Here is a 20,838-nt window from a genome sequence, read left to right as displayed (position 1 = left end):
TGGATAAGAAAAATATATTTAAGTAAACACTCTTACCCCACAATTCTTCCGTATTTCTCAAACCATTCATCTAAGCACTTTATTGGATTCTAGAAAAGGAAATAAAAAAGGCCTTACACTTCTGAATATCATTTATAAGAAGCAGATGTTAAATGTTACTTTCGAGGATCCTTTTTCATGAAATTAAAGTAATAATATATCATAAAAGTGCAAAAATAAGATAAAACGAATATGTATTTTTTTTATTAGAAATCTCAAAACAATTTGATTATTTTTAAAAGATAAAACTAAGACAAAGCAAAAAAAAAAAAAAAAAAAAAAAAAAAAAAAAAAAAAACTGCTTACAGTCTAGATCCAAAGATAAAAATTTGAAGAAAAATCCATTGAAAAAAACTAAGGTCCGTGCAGTTTCTCCAATTTTCTGAAGCTAATCATTTTTAATTTATGTTGGCAACAAATGTTTCTGCTTCTTTATTTATTTAACTAGTTTTCTTGAAGATATGGAATTTGTATAACGTGAATTTAATTATTTCCCAAATAAATTACTGTAGAAACTTTATTATTTTAATATGTGTCAATGAATAATTAAGAAAGTGCTGATATCTAATAAAACACTAAGCATATTTTTACAGTTACAACATATTTTTTAATTATCATTTACTTATAACACTGAACGCAATATTTAGTTGAAAAAGATTATCATTATTAGTTTCTCGTAGACGTGGTATAGAGAAAGTATAATAAACATTAAAAAAATCGAATCTTCCTGAACTAGAAAAACACATTTTGGGAAAATGTCCATCTGTGACAAAAATAACTAAAAAAAAGAAGCTTTCAAATAGAAAATTCACATTTGGTATACGGTTTTTACATCACATTTGCAGGTTTCTATCAAATTTTGAGTATGACTGTCTGTCGGTCTGTCCTTTCAGAAAGATGTTAACGCGATAATTCAAAAATGCAATGACTTAAATATATCAAATTTAGCATGCATTTTGTGATCACGCATGTAATTTTTGTCCAAATCTTTGTTTCATTTGATTCAGAAAAACTTTCTGAAGCACATATGCGATTTTCGGATACTATAAACTGCATGTAAGGGAATAATCACCAAAAAAGAAAGAAAAAAACTCTCCATGGATGACACGATCGCATCGGTAAAAATGCTAACTTCGAGGTTAATATTTCGTAACAGTTGTACTCCAGTGCCATATAAGGCGTTCTCTGTTAAGAGAAATTTATTATAGAATGTTTTTGGGTGACCCTATAGCTGGAGGGTGGATTAAGACTTGTGTTTATATAATGGTGAAACATGGCATTATTTCATTTCAGGCTCTTATTACAACTTATTAGTCGGTAAAAAGCTTGAAAGGCATTTTGTGAGTTCCGTAGATGAAGGACGTTATTTCATTTCTGCATAAGCACATTTTATCGGAGTTATAGTCATAATGAATGAAGTGGTGGCCTTGATGAGCAGATTACCTTTTTCAGTTTTATCTTCGTTTTCAGTGTCGAAAATAACTAATGTATCAGTTTAGGTAAAGGTGTCTGTCTCTATAATCTTTGTAATGTATCGGAGAACAAGATAAGAAGATAATTGAGAAACCAGAGGAAGTTGTCTCTCCAGAACGCTCTAGCGCACTCTCTAATAAACTTCTCGCGCGGAGAACGCCTTGCATGGCATTGGCGTGCAATAGTCACGAAATATTAAACTTCAGCTTGAAGTTACCATTTTTGCTGAATCTGTTGTGTTACCCTCGGCGAGCCCTTTGGTGACGAATCACTGTTAAGTGCTGAATAGTATCCTTAAATTGAATTTGTGTATTAGACACGTTTCAACCGATCGAAACAAAAATTTGACCCAAAAATGCACTTGCAATCATAAAATCCCACACTAAGTTTGATAATTTAAGATATTGCGTTTTGAAATATTTTTGAGTGTTTCTAAAATTATAGACAGACGGAAACTCAACCCTTTTATAAATTTCTCTCCAAATTTCATATCTGTCTACACTATAGATGTTAAATCTGTGTACTGAAATTTATCTATCTTGCTCTCTTCGTTTTGTAATTATCAAGTTAAATTATATTCGAACTTCTTCTAAATAAATTTTACTGAAAATTTGACATAAATCTGAAAGTTTTGTGTAACAACTCTCTAACTCAAACCGTTTTTGCATTATCTTTGTCAAAGACAGACGGACATTTTCCAAAATTGTGTTTTCCTAACTTGGGGAGGTCTAATTCGTGGAGATTCGTCAAAACACTCGTGTTCGAATTTTTTGATAATCATATGCTGTCTCTATATTACGTATAAAAAAGTAAAGATGGATATAAACTTTTTAAATAACTTTAAAGCTTAATTTTCTTCATCAATAATTTAATATTTCCATTTTAATTTGATATTTTAATGCGCAAAACTGATTTTTAAAAAATATATAATGTTTGGGATTTAGTTATATAAAAAATATTTAATAAATAGTAATAATATATAGTAATTTAGTTATATAAAAAACATAAAACGTAACTAACGTAGTTCTGCTCTATAAAGTAAGTTGTCTTTTACTGCTTAGCAGTTTTTGGTGAAACATTTGAAAATGCTTATACTTTTTCGATTGAACAAGCTTGATTTCAGAAAATTATAGTATTCTTTGAACCACTATTTAATTTTAAAAAATTGCTTCTGTAGAAATAGGAGCATAAGGAAAATAAAGAGTTTACAGACTTTTGTCAGCAATTCTAACATGTTTCCAAACAATATGTTGGGTTCCGGTCCTGGAATGCCATGATCTTTGAGGAAAGAGAAACTTCGTTTTCTGTATCTGGAAAAATGTATGCAAAATTTTATCTATGAATATCCATTTTCTTACAAAAAATATTAATGTTATTAACACAAATGCTGTGAGAATAATCAGGAAAAAAAAGTGTTGCTTCGTCAATGATATTCATTTTGTCAACGGCCAGTATCTTTTTCTCTTGCATAGCATCTTATATTTTTGTTATTATTATTATTATTGAAATAGATAAACTGAAATTTTTTTCATTCTCTTACGCCAGATTCTACTTTTTCTACTTTATTTTAATTTATTTCGACTTTTTTGTCGATACTTGTTAATACAACAGATTTAAAATGCTGTTGAAACGAAGTTATGCAATTTATGAAAATTTTTAACTTAAAAATATATATAAAAAGTTTCATGTTTAATTAAATGCATAACTAATCACCATTAAAACGGCAAAATTTATTTTGAAACAATATTTTTTTCCTTGTAATGCCATTTTTAGCCCTTCCTTATTTGTAGACAATATTATCACTTCAAACGCATGTAGCTGAAGCAGTATCAATACAAATGTTCTTGTTCTTCTCTGTTAAATTGTGTATCTTATAAAAATGGGCGGAGGTTTTGAAAGAGATAAAACAGATATTTTGAATTCTCTTTGACACAAAACCATGTCATTTATTCAGACCTACAGACGGCCAACCGTTTGACAGATTTAGATCAAAATTTAATATGAATTTATATTTTAGATGTTGGGCCTGTGTATCAAATTTCATCTGTTTAGCCCTTTTTATAGATATCGAGTTCACTTGAAATCGAACAGATAGACGAGCTTAGCTCATCTGAATCGACTTCATTTAAAATTTATTACAAATTTTACAAATGTCTACTTTTAATTAAATTTTTGTTGTTCTTTGCAGATTTTTTTTGAAAATCCTCGAGGGCGTGTGGCTATTACAGAAGTATTTAAAAATCAATATATATTTGTCGCCTTTTCCTTAATCGATTGAGAAAAACACGTCATGTGGAGTTACAATTGTAATCTGAGCAGCCGATACCAAATTTCATTTATTTAAATCATTACGTTTACATGCATGTGAAAATAACGTCCGATAGAGGGTTAACAGTTAGACAAATTTGATTTAAAATTTGAAATTGTGAAATAAAAATTTGTTTTCTATGCTAAATCTGTATGCCAAATTACTTTTTTTTCTAGTTCTTTGCATTTTGTTGTTATTGTTTCTCTTGTCTCGGATAGCCAAATAGATACATTTCCTCTTAATAGTTTTTTTTTGTTCAAAATTTTCCAGAAATCTACAAATGTTGTTTTTAGTCCTTATATCATAACTGCTCCGTCTTACTCAAAGCGGTTTTGAGTTGTGTTCAGAGATAGAAAAATACAGTTCCAAAAATGTGTTTGTATACTTCGCTCAAAAAAAAAGTAAAAAAAATGGGAAATCTGAAAAGAATTCCAAATAGTTTAGTTCAATAGCTGAACAACTCGAACTGATGGCATAAGTTTTGAACATCATCAATGAAAATGTCTCTCGACGAATGAATGGGGGAAGGAAAAGAAGGCTCATAAAATTAAAAACTCTAAGGGATAGGAAAAAAAAGAATAGCTATGGTACAACTGATGTAACCGAATCCAGTCGTGCGCAATAAATAAGTTCGACTTTTTTTTTCCCCTTGTAATATTTTTTATTTTTTTTTTGTAACAGAAAAGGCAAAATTTGTTTTAAGTTTTAATATTTTTCTTTATTATGCTGAATTCTCAACAGCTCGTGACACTGCAGTAAATTCATGTGCTATAAGTTATTTAGAAATTATGTAAGTACAGAATTTAAACATGCGTAGTGGATCGTTATTGGGTAATCTGTCTTCTATAATAGTCGTTACAACGTCATTCGTTCACTAAACAGTAATAAAAAATTTCATGTTGCTTATTGTGATCAAATTCCGAGAAAAAAATATTCGTTCAATGTATTACACTTAAAAGTTCATTAAAACGTAAAGAAAACTTTTAAATATAATGTTTCTTACTTTAAGTAATATTAATATGATATTCCTTGTTTTAATATTATTTTATTAAGTATTCAATGCGATATTCCTCGCTTTTAAATACATTTCCGATTTCCTAAGAAAAAGCGAGTTCCTATAAATTAATTTATTTAATTCTTTCTGCAACAGATGAAATTGGAATAATTGAATTCGTCTCTGATCAGTGATTAATTCAAATTAGAATAACTGTATTCGTCTCTGATCAGTGATTAATTCAAATTCGATTATTTGTATTTGTCTCTGATCAGGGATTAATTCAAATTACAATATTTATATCCATCTCTGATTAGTAACTAAAATACCCCCAACGGAAATTTTTTTATTAGATACCGAATAGAGAAAATGAAATCTTACTTACAGCAGCCATAAAGCTACAACGCCTACAGCAAGGAGCGAAAATGTCCACATCCTTTCACTTAAAACTGTGCCTCCCTTACTTAGTCATCTATACATTAGTCCCTTGGCCTCCCTTGTCACTCATCTGTACGTAAACCTGCCTCCCTTGTCACTCATCTACGCATAAATAAGGAAGTGATACGCTCAAGAACATTCGGGCGTATTTTAACGCTTGTCTTCAAATCTTAGCAATATGACAATGTCATTTTTTTTTTTTTTTAAATTCAGAATAGTTTACTCACGGACCTCTGGTATGTTGTTGAGTTCTCTTATGTTTTTGTTTTGAAAGAGTTTTTATAATCTCGATAAAAAGGAAATATTCTATTCCAATAATTTCGATTTCAAACATTGTAACATTTTTCTGAAAGTGAGAGAGTAGATAATTTAAGTAACATTGCAGCCACATATTTTACGTAATGGAAAATAACTAACTACTTAATTTTTTTTGAAATCCAGTGGTATAATGTTTGTTTTAAAACAGTTTAGATTTCCATAAAAATGAATATTGTTTTCAAATCATAATTTCAAATAGTGTATCTTTTTTTTCTTAAAATAAGAATGTAGTCAATTTAGCGATATTATAGTCCCGTATTTAATGTCATTGAGAATAGCTAAGTATTTGATTTTTTTTTTCAGTCACTAGTGGCATCATGTCTTTATTTTCTCGTATACGAGAAAGCATTGTAATTGTCAAAAAAAAAATTAGACCTCGATATTTTAATAAATATCCTATCACCCTGAATCCGGAAAAGCTTATTTCTGTAGTTATGTTTACCTGTCTCTGAACACGATAACTCAAAAGCGTTTTGAGCTAGACAGATGAAATTTTGTATGTAGTCCTTGTGCATTTTAATCATATTTTGAAAGAAATTCATTCGCAGGAAGTCTCTTTCTCTGGTTGTGAGAATGTTTGTTAACATGAAAACTACAAAACATTAAAAGCAAGATACACAAAATTTGGTGCACAGATAAAGAATATGAAGTGTAAATTTTAAGAAAATTTTGAATTAAATCCTTCATGTTCGTCTGTCGATCTGTATTTCCCAACACATGTGAAAGTGATATCTCAACCACGTAACAATTTAAGTAGAGGGAGTTTATTATTATGTAGTCTTGTGACTAAATCCTCTGACAAAATATCTGTTTCGATCGAATGAAAAAAGGAGGTCCAAAATTTATGTTCCTTTTTTTTAATATTATTATTATATTATGAAACGAAAAACCAGCTTTCATATCTAGGACTCTGAAAATAAAAATCCGACCATTCGTATCGTTCTCGCTCTTGCCAAAGGGCCATCATTTTATGCAGGAGTAAGGGAAGGTAACACTTATATATTTTTTATAAGAGAAAGCTTCTGGAAGAGTATTCCAACAGTTTCCCCATGGCTGGTTGGATTAAAATTACGAAACCGTTGATTGTTCTAAAGTAATAGTATTCAAAATTTCACACCTCAACGACATTTAGTCGTATGAGGTAAAACATTTTTTTAAAAAGAAAATTATCTATTTAAAAGTTGGAGAGTCAAGAATATTTCACTGAATATGATTTCTTAGGACCAAAAGATTGTATAGAATAGTATTTACATTTAATAATTTTTCAGAAGTATATATATTAACGGAAACAATATAAAGTATTATCATTTAAATCATTTGAATCCTTATGGAAGTAAAATTTAAAATTGAATTTTACGATGAATCAAAGGAATTTTTTATTAAACAACTATTTGAGATATTGCAATAATTATAAAAATATTTTGTAATTAAGATAAAATTTAAATGCTAAACGATTCTGTTTTCTGTACTCATATATTTAAAAAATGAGTTTGATTTTTAATAAAAATTGTTTTTGTTTTAAATGAAGTAAAATCTCTGCCATTTCAATTTAAAGCTCAAATTCAATTTAAAATTTAATACATAGTAAAACAAACAGAATGACGTGTAGCTTCTCTAATAATATGAGTTATATGCTTATCAAATTTGGAAACAATATTTTACTCTAGAAGTTATTAAGAAACCAAGTTAATTAAAATATTTAATTGAAAGTTTGAGCAGGGACTAATTTTGGCGAACTACCTGGTCGTCAAAGAAGGCTTGTGTGGAATAAAGATTATTAGTTTTGAAACTCTTCTCTAGATTTCTGAGTTGATAAATTAGAAAGAGTGAGAAAAATGACATCGCAATGAAGTAAAGACAGTAAAAAGGATAAAAATAGAAAAGAAAAATTAAGAAATCTATTTCAGAATTCCTGCAGCCATCATAATTTTTATACTTAAATTTCTGTCAGTTCATCATACTTCAGAAAGAGAAAATCCCTTTTTTGCAATTCATGGTCATTCGTTTTCCAGAGAAATGATTCACTAAAAGTAATAATTTCATAAAAAACATAAAAATTGTGAGCAAATATTGCAAATCGTTGTGGAAAATACTCGGAACATTAACGTATAAAAACGCAAGAACCCTTTCGAAGAAGAGATTGCAAATTGAGACAGAAATCGGAATGTTGTTTTCGGGAATATGTAGATATAAATCTGAATATTTCTGTATCTAAAACGGAGATGAAGTAGAAAGTGATTCATAACGGAATCAATCTTTTATTATCAATGAATGTATCGCCACAGCTACGCCATTTAGATTACAAAACAGTAGGAGTGACGTAATTTTTTAGTTCTTTTCCCAGTTCTTTTTTATATAAATCGTAATTACGTCTTTCGTCGAATCAAAGTCTGAATTACAAACAATTTCTAGAGAAAATTCATTCCATTTTATTTTTGCATAGGTGAGATAAAAGATGAATACAGCAAAATTGATACTTATTGGTTCAATTTTACTATTTTTGTGTACGAAGTATAAAGAAAATCTTGTCATCATCAAAAAAATTCGAAACAGAAAAAAAATTCAAACTCGAGATTTTGTAGAAACTCCCCATTTCAAACCTTTCCGAGTTCGAAACATTTTTATTATAGCTGTCTGTCCGTTCATCCGTCTTTCTTTTGATAAAAATTATTCACATGCTTTAAGCTAGAATAATGAAATTTGGTATACGATCTTTCCGCCAAAATTATATATTTCTGTCAATTTTGAGCAAAATCCGTTTAGAAGAATTACGGTTGTCTGGGTATTAGTTAAAACTGTATATACAAAACGAAGGGAGCGAGACAGATAAAATTTGATACACAGATTTAAATTCTATTATAGACATCACATTTTGAATCAAATGCAGCAACGGCCTAATCGTCATTCGGTCTGTGCTTTCAGAAACATGTAAACGTCATTATTCAAAAAAAGGAAATAATTAACTATATTAAATTTGGTATGGGAATTTGCGACTACAAGTGCAGTTTTGTGTCAAATGTTTCTTTCAATCGGTCGAGAAAAACCCATCTGAAACACAATTTTGCTTTTCGGATACTATGAACCCCATGTCAGGGATTAATCGCCATGTCGCCAAATATGGCACAATAGATTCGGTAAACATGCTAAATTCATGCCAAAGGGTAATATTTCGTAGCTATCCTGCGTCAATGCCATGCAAGGCATTGACTGGGATAACAGCTTTATTCTATCTATTTACTCTGTATAAATATACTTTCTTTAAATTAGAACATTTTTATGATATTTGACGTTAATATTCTATATTAATTTTTACAATCTCACTTTTTTTTAATTTTCTAAAAATGTTTTTAATGTTGGTATGCAAGTTTTAGTTTCGTGATGACATATTTTCTATGCGTTGTAACATGTATGCTTTGAGAATCTTCCTTGCCATGTTTTCACGCATCATGCGCCATTTTGGCTGGGGAGATGAAACAGTTGAGGGCTCTTCCCTTCTATACTATTCTAGGGATGACGAATATTTTCAGAGCGGTTATTACGTAACCAATATCAAAAAGTCACAAATACTAGTGATCAATACTTTTCAAAGAGGGGTGTGATTCAAATCCTTGATACGATCTTTCTAGTAATATTTCGATTACAGGTCTTGGATCACGATAGAAAGCAACAACCGATACGATCTGTCCAATGGAAGCTCACGAACAAAACAGAAAAGGAGAAATCTGTGAATGGATTGAAAAGTGAACGGAACGGTTAGTCTTGGAATTATCGTATCATTGAATTGCATATCAGCGGTGACTTCACTGGAAAGTGTGAAGTTGCCGCTCCGCTTCATGGGAGTGACCTAGACTTTCCGATATTCGCATTTGACGATGCACTATTCCATACAAATCCTTTTTAATTGCTTGTGATTTGACTTGGATTGCATATTTTCTGTTTACTGCTGGCACCATCTATTGGTAGAATATAGAACTAAAGTAAACATTTTAAAGAAATGACATATATTTAATTCAAATTTTTCAGAAAATGGTTTACTCCAATAAAGAAATTAAATAAATAGTTTTGAAAAAAATCAAATTTAAGAAGTAAGCTGAAATAGATAAATGAATTTAATCACACGTAACTTAAATTAGTAAATTTAGTATTAATTACAATTATTAAATTTAATATTTAATACTAAGTAATAATTTTTAATTAATAATATGATTGAAATAACAGATATTTGGAACAAATATTTAAAAGTAACAATAGCAAAATTATTTGTTATTAAAAAAAATCGTGAATTATGCATATCTATTTTCAACCCGAAACGGAGTATAAATGCTCTTCAGTAATGGACATGCGCCGCAGTGAAAATCAACACTACTCGCAAATGCAGTACTTTTTATGAAATTCTGTCTCTACTACTAGAGTTATACAATTTTTCCATTCGTATCTAATTTAAATAATTTAAAGTTTTAAAAGGAAAGATTTCAAATTGTTGATATATTTATATATAATGCGCAAAATTAAGTAAATTATATTTACACAGGTGTGTGTGTGTGTCTGTGTGTGTTAATGGATGAATGAAGTCAAAATTCCAAAATGAAACATACAAATGCAATTCCAGATTTTTCTTGAAGTGATCAGATTCATCAAAATATCGCGTATTTTTCTCTGTATATGTCATTGAATAATGATGTAAGGAAAAAAATGAATCATTTTATCAAATATTAATTGAAGATTGTTTAAATAAAATAGTTTATTCGATAACATTTCCAAGATCGATTTAAAATATCACATGCATATACTCTTACAAATTTACATAACTAAATGTTCCAGGCGAGCCTGTTCCACGTCACACCGGCACAACTTTGGTCCAGACGCCATGCTTCGGACTGATGGAGACAAATGTTATCCTCAGGTCAGGATCTCTCTGCGAAAAGTAATGCAGTAATTAAGTGTATTGCATGCAAGAATAAAGAGATAGTTCTAACTTATGTAGGCGCATTTTTAAACAACGTACACATATATGAAAAAGAAATAAAAATTAGTTTTTATTTTTACTATTGCTTTGCTATTTGGAAAATTTTATTAAAAACTTTAAGGTAGTGTAACGTTTCTTCTTTTTCCTCACACAATAATTTGCATTCCGGCCAGATGTAACGTCACCCTTTTTCCCACACACAGTTAAATGTCTGTGGACCGCCAGATGTGGATCGTTTTTTACTAGTAAAGTCATTGTGTCTTATCATTTTTATATCCACAGATAGGTTTCTTATCGTTTCAAATAGATCCATCATGTCTGCAAGGGAGAAGAATGTCAAAACATCCAGATGTTAAACTTTATTCCTTTATGAAGAGACTCCTCAAATCTCCTTAACGATCAATCACTAGCACCATTGTCATTAAGTGTGGAGGTCAGGTGGACTTTAGCCGGTGTTAGCTGTGAATTGATTTTAATTAACATGTGTTCGGAAAGGGTCAGTTGCAAAGATGGATCCTGAATAGAGATTCCCACCATAAATTGGATACCATTGAGGAAGCATTGCTTAGCAGCTGATTGTGAACTCAAGTTCACCCGTGAGAAAATCAGAGGTGGAGATCTGATGGAAATAAAATGAGGTATTTTTGTTTAGAAAAAGGAGGAAAGAGAGGAGTGCATTGAGAGACGTCGAAAGAGAAGTCGGAGAGACGTCGATGTTCGAAGTTGTTCCTGATTTTGAGAGAAGATCTGTATGATTCGGATTTATCTGTTAGGATCCACCCTATAAAGATCTGTGGATTTCTGGAACGTTCCCCTGAAGTAGCCGTTTGAGCTAACAGCGTGATAGCATCTTTTTTGGTGTTTATTCTCCGATTTGATCGAGGAACTATTTCATGATTAAACTCACAACTGCTGTGTGAATTTTGTAAATAATATTAACCTAGATGAGAACAAGTTGTTTTTATGTACATATATAAGGCAGTAAATAAAAGAACTGTTTTACTATGCTACTCCTTTATTTGATCAATCAGAATCAAGATATTACAGTAGAAACAAGTACCATAAATTTATGAGGTGATAATGTAAACATATTAAACAAAATTGAAGAATTTTTTCATGCGTTGTTAGGTCTTAACGGTTTTACAAACAGAAAGATTCAAAATTAAAATTTTTTTTATATATATATATGTAGTTTGTACTATTTAGGAGCCTTACACCTTTTCTGTTAATTTGATATGAACCTCAGCAGTTTCCTTTCAGAGGGTTGCAAGTTCGAGACCCGTGATCAGACACGTATAAAGATATCGCGCTTGCTAAATCTATCGAAAATCAAATCTTTTCTTGTTCTGAGGCGCGAAAGTTTGAAGCGTGTGTGAGAGGGGTGGGATAACGGTTCAAATGTTAGTGTCATCTGATTATGAATCCAAAATAGCCTACATGTAATTTAACTAAATTTTGAAAATTATGCCGATAATTGACTATGATGGATTCAATTTGCAGAATCATTGCAAATATATATCCTTTGAAATTTATAAGGATACATATGTGCTTTTTAAAAATTATTAATCGAATTTATTTAACCTTCGTCAATTTTTTATCCATCGTCCCTATTCCTCTGTTAATCTATTACATTTCTTAAATTGGCTGTTACTTCAATTTGCTGAAATTTAAAAGAGAAAAAAAAATCCATGGAAAAATTTTCCTGTCCGTAGTAAAGACTTTTGTCCCTGTCTAATGTAGATATTGGCTTATCTAGATTTTGATTTGTTGGCTTTCTATTGTCCATGTTGCTTGAAAACCGGGAAATTGAACTTGCCTGGGTTTTGACTAATGATGACGACCCAGAGCCCTAATAGTTAGACTTTGTTTAATAAATGAAAATTCATTAGAAGTTGATGAATTTATTTTTCAATACACTTTTCATCTATGCACTCTAGTGGCAATATATAAAATGAAATGTGCGCTTACCTTATCTGTTTTAGAGCACGGCTTGAGCTTGTATTTGGACAGCAATCTCGCCAAAGCTAATTTAGCTTCCATGAAAGCAAACCGCATTCCGACGCAGTTTCTGGGTCCCTGACCAAAAGCTTGGAATGCCATTGGATGAATTTTGGATTTATTTTCGGGAGAAAATCTGTGAAAAAAGAACCTATTTTATTCACTTTGTTGAGATATTGCAGAGTAATTTTTATGTAGTATAGAAGAGGATTCATTCCTTTTTAAACCAGTGGAAGTGGTCTTCCCAAAACTTTCTCGCATAATCTCTAATAAATTTAACATGCCAGAGAACGGTTTATATGGCGTTGGTGTAAAATAGCTGCGAAATATTGACTTTTGGCATGAATTTAGCGCTTTTACTGAATTTATCGTGTGATTCTTGGCGAGTGTTTTGGCGTTTAATTCCTGGTGTGCGATCAAAAGTATCTAAATATCTAATTTGGGTTTTAGACGCGTTTACTTCAATGAATTGAATCAAAAGTTTGACACAAAATTATACTAGTAGTGGCAAAATCACGTACTAAATTTGATATATTTGAGCCATTGTGTTTGTGAGTTATCGTGTTTAAATGTTTCTGAAATTACAGACCGACAGATGGTCAATTCTTTATTGGAATTAACTCATGATTTTCAGGTATCTACAATGTAGATGTTAAATCTGTGTACCGAATCTTATATATCTAGCTCTCTTTGTTTTTTAATTATCGTGTTAGCTTTCATTCGAATAGCCGGACTTTCTTTGAGCAAAGTTTACTCAAAATTTTATTGAAATCTGTAATTTTGGCATAAAGAACGTATACCAAATTTCATCCGTTTAGCTCAAAGGGTTTTTGAGTTATTTTTGTCAGACAGACAGATGGACGGACATTTTCCAAAAATGTATTTTTCGAACTCGGGGTGGTCTGAAACGTGGAGATTCCTCAAAATATCGATTTCGAATGACGATTACTGTACTTTCTCTATGCTTTGCATACGGAAAAATAAAAATTGTCCTTACCTTTTCACAACTAACCTAAACCTTCTTTACATTCTCTATAATGGCATAATTTGAAGAAAAATTCGTAGAATTTCAGAATAGCCTTGAGTTAATATTTGAAAAATATTTTATAAAATACAAGTTTTAGATTTTGCAAAGTTAATAGAGATAAAAAAAAAATGGTTTAGAATACTTCTAAAAGTCCCAGAGTTCTTTAAGACTAGAATTTCTCAGAATGATAAAAACTTTTGGAATGATAATTCTTAAAGATTTAACTAAGTTATATAATGCTATTGCTTGATCTAAAATACAAACATGTTTAATAAAAAAATTTTGGAGAATGATGCTGAATGCTCTAAAATAGTTTCGAAACTTTTTGAAAATTCTACAAATTCTCAAACGTGTAAAAAAAGTTAGTATTTAAAATAATTCTATGATATTCCTGAACTTTCCAGAATTTTATCCTTTAATTATGTTTTAAAGTTCTCATCCCTACCGCAATGGTTGCGCAGCGACAGGCTGTTCAATTATCAGATTATATTTTGTTTAGTTAAAAAATAATACTGATCCTTTGTTTGTTTGAAACTAATTTTGCAATGTAATTGGAGATTGGTAAGCATAGAATGTATTTTTTTTAAATTTATATTAAGATATTGTAATCTGAATCTCAACTTATAAATAAAAGCTTTTTTATACAAGAGATATTTTTTTTAACAAATTGTTTCAAAAGAATAGGCAGTTTTAAACAAATTGTTTTAAAGAATTGTATTTTTTGATGCAGGGATGCATCAAGTTCTGCACCGCGAACTATTGAAGAAATTCTAAAGTTTTTCTCAATGAATAAAGTAATTAAAAGCACAATTTTACTTCTCATTTAATGATCTTTACTGGAACTAATTTAATAGGCTGGATTACAAGAAGTAAACAATGTTTTAGAAACAATGAAAACTTTTAAATTAGTGTTTGAGCGAAATAGACGCAGCTTTGAAAATTACTAATTAATCTGAAAAAAAAAATGATTTCTGAATGAGGTTTTACTTATATTGCGGTCTTTAAGCATAAAAAGAGATTTTAAAAATTTTAGTTTGGTTTTAATTTAGAACTTTAAATGTCGCTACTAATTTATTTATTTACTTTACTTTTAATTAAGACCTCCAGATAGCTACTGAATTATCATTTTACTTCTTACTTTTAATTAATGAATCTCGTGCCATAAAAAATCGCAAAAATATCGTTTGCTGCTTTTGCACTTTTTATATTTTAATTATCGCTCTCTTGTAATAGCCAACTCATGTTTGTTTTCAACGACTTTTTGCATACTTCATAGCTGCACTCTAAAGAAGTGTTTCTCAAAGAATTTCTAAATACTAGAATATAACTTTAAAATCAAATTGCATTATATTCGTTTGATTTTACTTAATGTACAATAGCTTCTAGAATGTTCTATAATAGCGAACTTGTGAGCGAATTACTTGCTAGTATTTATTTTTTTACTTTCAACTACCGCAATTGACTAAACAATCGATACCACTTATGTAGGCTAACTCGAAGTCGTGGGTTTAAATTCATTTTATGTAAAGTGTTCTGTTATTTAATTTGATTTTTATGATTAGTGTAAATTTCCGTTTATTTTATAAATAAATATTTTATCTCTTGCATACATTCAGAAATTGTCACTTGTACAAAACATAGGCGTATATCTGTTTCTTTTAATTATTATTTTTATTTAAAATACATATAACTTAACGAAGAATAGGCCTAAAAGTTTACGAAAAACGTAATAAATAACAAAACGTATTAACGTGAATAAATTTATAGATAGAAAAACTACAAGTAAGAATCCTTTTTTTTTCAGCTTTTACAATATATTATTTCTACTTTTCTCCCCTGAGCAAATTTGATAATAGAAATAAATCGGATCAGGTAAGTTTCTTTTCTTCTCATTTTTTTTGCGCTTGCAATTTCTGAAGTAGCTATTTGTGAAAAATTTAAGAGATTGGAACTTATAATCTGGAACTTTCTAACTTAACTGCACATTCTCGATTCCTCTAGTTTTTTTAAATTAAATATACTCTTAATTACAGAGTAAGAGTCTCTGCAGTAAACGCATACAATGTATGCATTTCAAATGCATAAAAGCATACAAAAATATTTTTTTATGTTTGCAATAAGAGTATGCGTAAATGCAATTATTTTAACACTGAAAACTATTATCATTAAAAATATTTTATCATTTATTAAAGTTAGAAATGCAAATTGTGCGGAATGCAATAGATACGATTTAAAAGCGTCTCAATGGGTCCTGATTAGCAACTGAACACACGTTAGTCTGACACAAGAATTATGATCGTCTATTTGACGCCATACAAATTATTTTCAAACGTTACCATTCTTTGACATAAAGGTTAATAATATTTTAAATTGAACTGGAAATAAAATAAACTTTTTCGACTTCTAAATATCTATTTCCAGTTTGACTATCATTAAAAATAATGTATATTTCATTACTTTTTATCACAGAGTCGAAACACAGACATTTTTAGAATTTTAAGATTGGGTTTTTATTTATGTAAATAAAAGTGAATATTTATATATAAAAAATAAGTGTAGAAAATTCATAAAAGGTTTGTAAGCTATTCAATAAAACTTATTTACTAAGACTATGGAGAATGTTGATAGTTTTAATAAAAACTTCACGATAATTATATATTTACTTTATTAATTAAAAATGTGTTTTCAGATGAAAAGAAAAGAGAAACATTTGTCATTAGAGTTGCTGTTTCTATTGAATAAAAAAATTGGATAATAAATTATTTTATTTACCTTTTTGTTGCATTTCGTAATGCCTAGTTAAAATTTCCATTAAATTACTAATAATTTATGAAAAAAAAATTGAACTTTTGGTTATTTTCAAAATGTTTGGCATATCTATATTTTTTGAGAAATTACGAATAATTTATTATATTATTTTATTTAATATATAATAAATTATTTATAATTATTTAATATATAATAAATTATTTATAATTATTTAATATATAATAAATTAATTATAATTTATTTAAGACGTATACGAATATGAAAGGCTTGTTGCCATATATGTATGAAATATATTTTTAATTATTAAACTTCTGATGTTGATTCTACGTAGCCGCCTACAGCTGATTTAATATTTATTAACTGTGACATTTGTTGCGTTATAAATACTTCAAATTTTTCATAAATATTGAAAGACAAAGAAGGTGTTTGGTAGTTAATTCGAAAGTTAATATTATTTTAATAAAAGACATAAAATATATTTTCACTCCAATCAAGAGTATATCTATTGGCTAACTTTTTTTATAAATTAATAAATAAAGGATATATAAGTTTCATTCTAAAGGTGCAAAAAGGCATCACCTTTCTGGTTTGAATTCATGAACATCCGGGCCCCACAATTCGGGATCTTTGTGCAAGCTCCAGGCCGGCACTTGAACTGCCATTCCTTTCTTCAACTTGATTTTGCCAAGATCTATGTCTTCGCCACATTCTCGGCCTACAAAACTGAGAATGAAATTTTAGCACCAAATTTCATCTATTTAAAAAACTAAATTACATTTTTCAGATAAAGGCAATGTAAAGGACAGATGCGTGTCTCAAAATTAATTTAATAGCAAACACAGAAGGCTTTTCAGTCCTTCGTTTATATGTTTTTGTTGATTTGCCAAATTTGGGGATTTGCTTTGATTTATTAGTTTTATTTTTGGGAAAATAAAAATAAAACCTGTTTTATTTTTATTTCAGTAACTGATAGTCCCACGAGGGCCGCCTCGTAATTGAGGATGAGAAACTTCGGGCATGGTGGTTGGTTCTTGTCACTTTGCTAGGAACACAAAAAGGTGGGGGCCTGGCTTCTCCAATTGTTGACGGGACGTACTTCCCAAGGTGAGAGTTGTACCTTGGCCGGTGATGGCCCTTAGAACTCAACCACTGTTCTCGCCAGTGTTGCTTTTACGGCGGTCCGGTCATTCAAATTTTTCATTGTTTTCCGGCGGGTAGAAGTAGCCAGTTTAAAATCTAGTAATTAATTATTCTATTTATTTTAGGCAATGAAGTTGTCTATGATAATTCTGAGTATATTAAAAGAAATGATACTTATTCATAAAAACAACAACAAAAAATTACTAAAAAATGGTGTTATTTGTATACTTAAAAGTAGGAACAATTTTTAAAACAAAACTCTGGAGGCTCAAAATCTCTAAAGTTCTGATAGAAATTACATTTATAGTATTTTTATTTATTTATTTATTTATTTTTTAGTTTTTCATAGATTTTTAGAAATTACCTTTTCTAAAATATTAATTTCAATTGCATTTCCCTGCAGCCAAAGCTGCAGAGTAAATACAGCTAAACGTGAGATCCATTATTGAAGCGAGATATTAATGAAATACAAAACAATGGATCACCAACCATAAGATGTTTTTCTATGAATTTGTTTTTAATGACGCATTCAATGCCATTAACATTGTGAATGTTATCAGAGATAGTCTCGGAAATATTATACGAATTTTGCTCCGTTTCAATTGGGAAATCTATGCTATATACCGAATAAAAATAGCTGACAATACCATAAAAAATATTATGTGTAAACTTGGAAAGCATCATAAAAGCAATGAAAGTTTCACTATGAAGCCTTCTTCAAGCCCTGAAGTGTGTGGAATTTATTTAAGAGAGAAAGGCATACAAGTAATATTCTGTTTCATTCCTGGACATTCAAAAATTGCAAGAAACGAGAAATTTGATAAAGCTTCAAAACGTTCTGCAGCAATAATTGAAATTTTTTTTTCACCAAATGACGTCTTACAAGTATCACAAATCGAATAAAAAAATTGCAAAGTTTGTTTGGAACCAACAAAAATCAAAACTCAATAATTTAAGCTGGAGGCAATCAGTTCTAGTAAACTGTATTGGAATCAGACACTCTATATTAACTTATAAGCATCAAGTCAATTCGGAGTCTATACCTACATGTTTACATTGCATTACTTTTTGTTATGTAAACATATTCTAGTCCAATGCTCGAGTTTTAATGCATTTAATTTGGTTTGGGTTTATTGGTGCAAGACGACAATTATGGGAAATGAATGGTGATGTCTGAAATATAGAATTGTAGCAGTTGCATTACTCTTATCTTCACTTTTGGATACTAGATGGCGATACCTGATTAGGTACTTATCCCATAGTGCATTGCGATTGTAATTAGAATGAGATGTGACGCTGAGCTGTGAAGCCGCGTGCGTGAATGTCTTGTCTTTGTGTTTGTGCTTGTTTAGTGTGTGAATGTGATTATTAAAAGAAATGTTCCTAAAAACATTCGTCCTGTTGCTTCCTGCATGGATCATAATAATTTACATACCACCACAGAATTTTATTCTAGAAAACATTTGGAAATGAGGCATTTGTATAAATTATTTTCTCTAGTGAAGTGGGAGTACGGTTGATTGGCAACGATATGGTTATATAATGTCTTTTAAACACTCGGGTATAATATATCTATAATATTTGATTACTTCAACAATTAAGGGATCTCAGGACTCTTAAACTTGAAATTTTTCGATGTTTCGAAAAATGTATGTGTCCATCTTTTCTGAACCTTTTGGTACTAAAATTTTAACGATACTATAAAAACTGAATGGAACAATTTAAGAATTAGAAATGGAACAATTTATTAGATATTAGAAATGGAACAATTTAAGCCTAATTAAGAGCAGAGTCAATGCTTCTGTGGGGAGGGATATTAATTTGCATTAATTTGTTTATTCATTATTTTATTTTTACTTTAACGTTACTTTCCCTCAAAACAAAAATTGAAGCTTGTGTGCATGATTTCTCAAAAATTACATATTCTATCAATCTAAAATGTCATGCACATGCTCAAAATAAGTTCTCTGGGACTTATACCTTATTTTTTAGATAAATTATTCATAAAGAATTTTACTTAAAATTTAGATTTTTCTTAAAAATTCATTTTTTTAAATAATTGTATTTAAAAAAATTTTTCAAAAGGTTTTATAAAATGTATGTATAATTTCAAAATTAAGCATTTTTCTACAAGTTGTTATTAATTTTGTACATTTTGACCAATTTTAAATTCAAAATCCTACGCACATTAAAATATTGATCTTGAAGATTTTGAAATAATATCCAATTTATATTTCGCTAACTTTTTGATTTTTTCTTGAAATTATATGAAAATATGAGGGATAATGTGATTAAATATGAATATTCTATGATTAAATTTTCAAATTTTGCAATTTCTTCATTTGTAAATTAGATGGGTTAGAAAAGGGATGAATTTTTTGTTTCCATGGGTAAATTAAATGGTTAAGAGTTCTGAGACCCTTTAAACAAAATGCGGTTATTACAGATTGAAAATTTTAGATTTTCTAAATCGCTACTTACAGATAGATAGGTGGATACATTCTTAGAGATTCATGGAGAACTTGGTCCAGGTATTGCAGCTTATTGACAGAGTAATAATTTAATTCCCCCTATAAAGTATTAAAATATATAAAATATGAACCAAAAAATATAATTATCTATAATTTCATAGAATGAAAGAAAACAAAGCAATTCTGTTTTAAAATTTAAAATTATAATGCACCTAAGGATTATTATGCATTTTTTTTTTTACCTCTGTTTCCAAAAGTTGTTTAACTTCTTGTCGTATTTTGTCCTGCGCTTCAGGGTAATGCATGAGTAAGTGTGCAGTAAATGCTAAAGCCGTACTAGTGGTCTCGTATCTGTATAAAAAGAGAACACACAATTATTAACTTTCCAAATTGCTAAATAATATTCAGTAGTATTTTTAAAAGATATTTCATGGTATTGTTTCTAGGGAGATAAAAGAATACAAAACGAACGATGACTATTCTAAATAGAATATCCAAACAAAAAGCTTAACTAATTTTATTTTTATAAAATTGATTAATTTATTAAAAAGATTGTCAGCTGCCATTCCAGAAAATGTTATAATTTCTTTTTGCCATTTACTTATCAGAGTTGGCTAGATATACTATATCCAATGCAATTAAAAAAATGCTATATTTCAGTCTCTATCTTTTGGGGAGTACGTCGAAGACGAGTGCAAAAGAGTATCGAATTCACATAAACCACCTGCACAGTTAAAAGTCACTATGTAAAACCTAATTATAGAATTAATCCAACGTGAATATTGAAGAATTCTCTAAAGATATGCACTGCCTTTACTTAATTTGATGGCAGAATTTTCGTTTTTAACAAACTGCAATTTTAGTAATGCTTATATGTATTAAACGGGGAGATTTTCG

General features: G+C 29.5%; 2 protein-coding genes across 2 annotated transcripts in view; both read right to left on the bottom strand.

Moving 5' to 3' along the window:
- Positions 1-5,372, bottom strand: part of LOC129957015 (cytochrome P450 3A24-like) — a 48,899-nt gene extending 43,527 nt beyond the window's left edge. Inside the window, exons 1-3 of the mRNA XM_056069122.1 lie at positions 5,200-5,372; positions 2,726-2,822; positions 37-89 (exon numbers count right to left, since the gene is read on the bottom strand). Coding sequence (XP_055925097.1) covers positions 37-89; positions 2,726-2,822; positions 5,200-5,249 — 200 coding nt within the window. The 5' untranslated portion in view covers positions 5,250-5,372. The remainder of the gene's footprint in view (positions 1-36; positions 90-2,725; positions 2,823-5,199) is intronic.
- A 4,796-nt stretch (positions 5,373-10,168) lies between these two features.
- LOC129957013 (cytochrome P450 3A9-like) overlaps positions 10,169-20,838 on the bottom strand; it is a 39,876-nt gene continuing 29,206 nt past the window's right edge. The window contains exons 10-14 of the mRNA XM_056069120.1: positions 20,184-20,292; positions 19,952-20,040; positions 16,910-17,053; positions 12,505-12,670; positions 10,169-10,485 (exon numbers count right to left, since the gene is read on the bottom strand). Of these exons, the coding sequence (XP_055925095.1) occupies positions 10,408-10,485; positions 12,505-12,670; positions 16,910-17,053; positions 19,952-20,040; positions 20,184-20,292 (586 nt within the window). The 3' untranslated portion in view covers positions 10,169-10,407. The remainder of the gene's footprint in view (positions 10,486-12,504; positions 12,671-16,909; positions 17,054-19,951; positions 20,041-20,183; positions 20,293-20,838) is intronic.

This window comes from Argiope bruennichi, chromosome 11 (assembly GCF_947563725.1).
Source record: "Argiope bruennichi chromosome 11, qqArgBrue1.1, whole genome shotgun sequence".
In the NCBI taxonomy this organism is placed as follows: domain Eukaryota; kingdom Metazoa; phylum Arthropoda; class Arachnida; order Araneae; family Araneidae; genus Argiope; species Argiope bruennichi.
The sequence above is the reverse complement of the archived record's forward strand: the minus strand, read 5'-3'. Positions and strand labels throughout refer to the sequence as shown.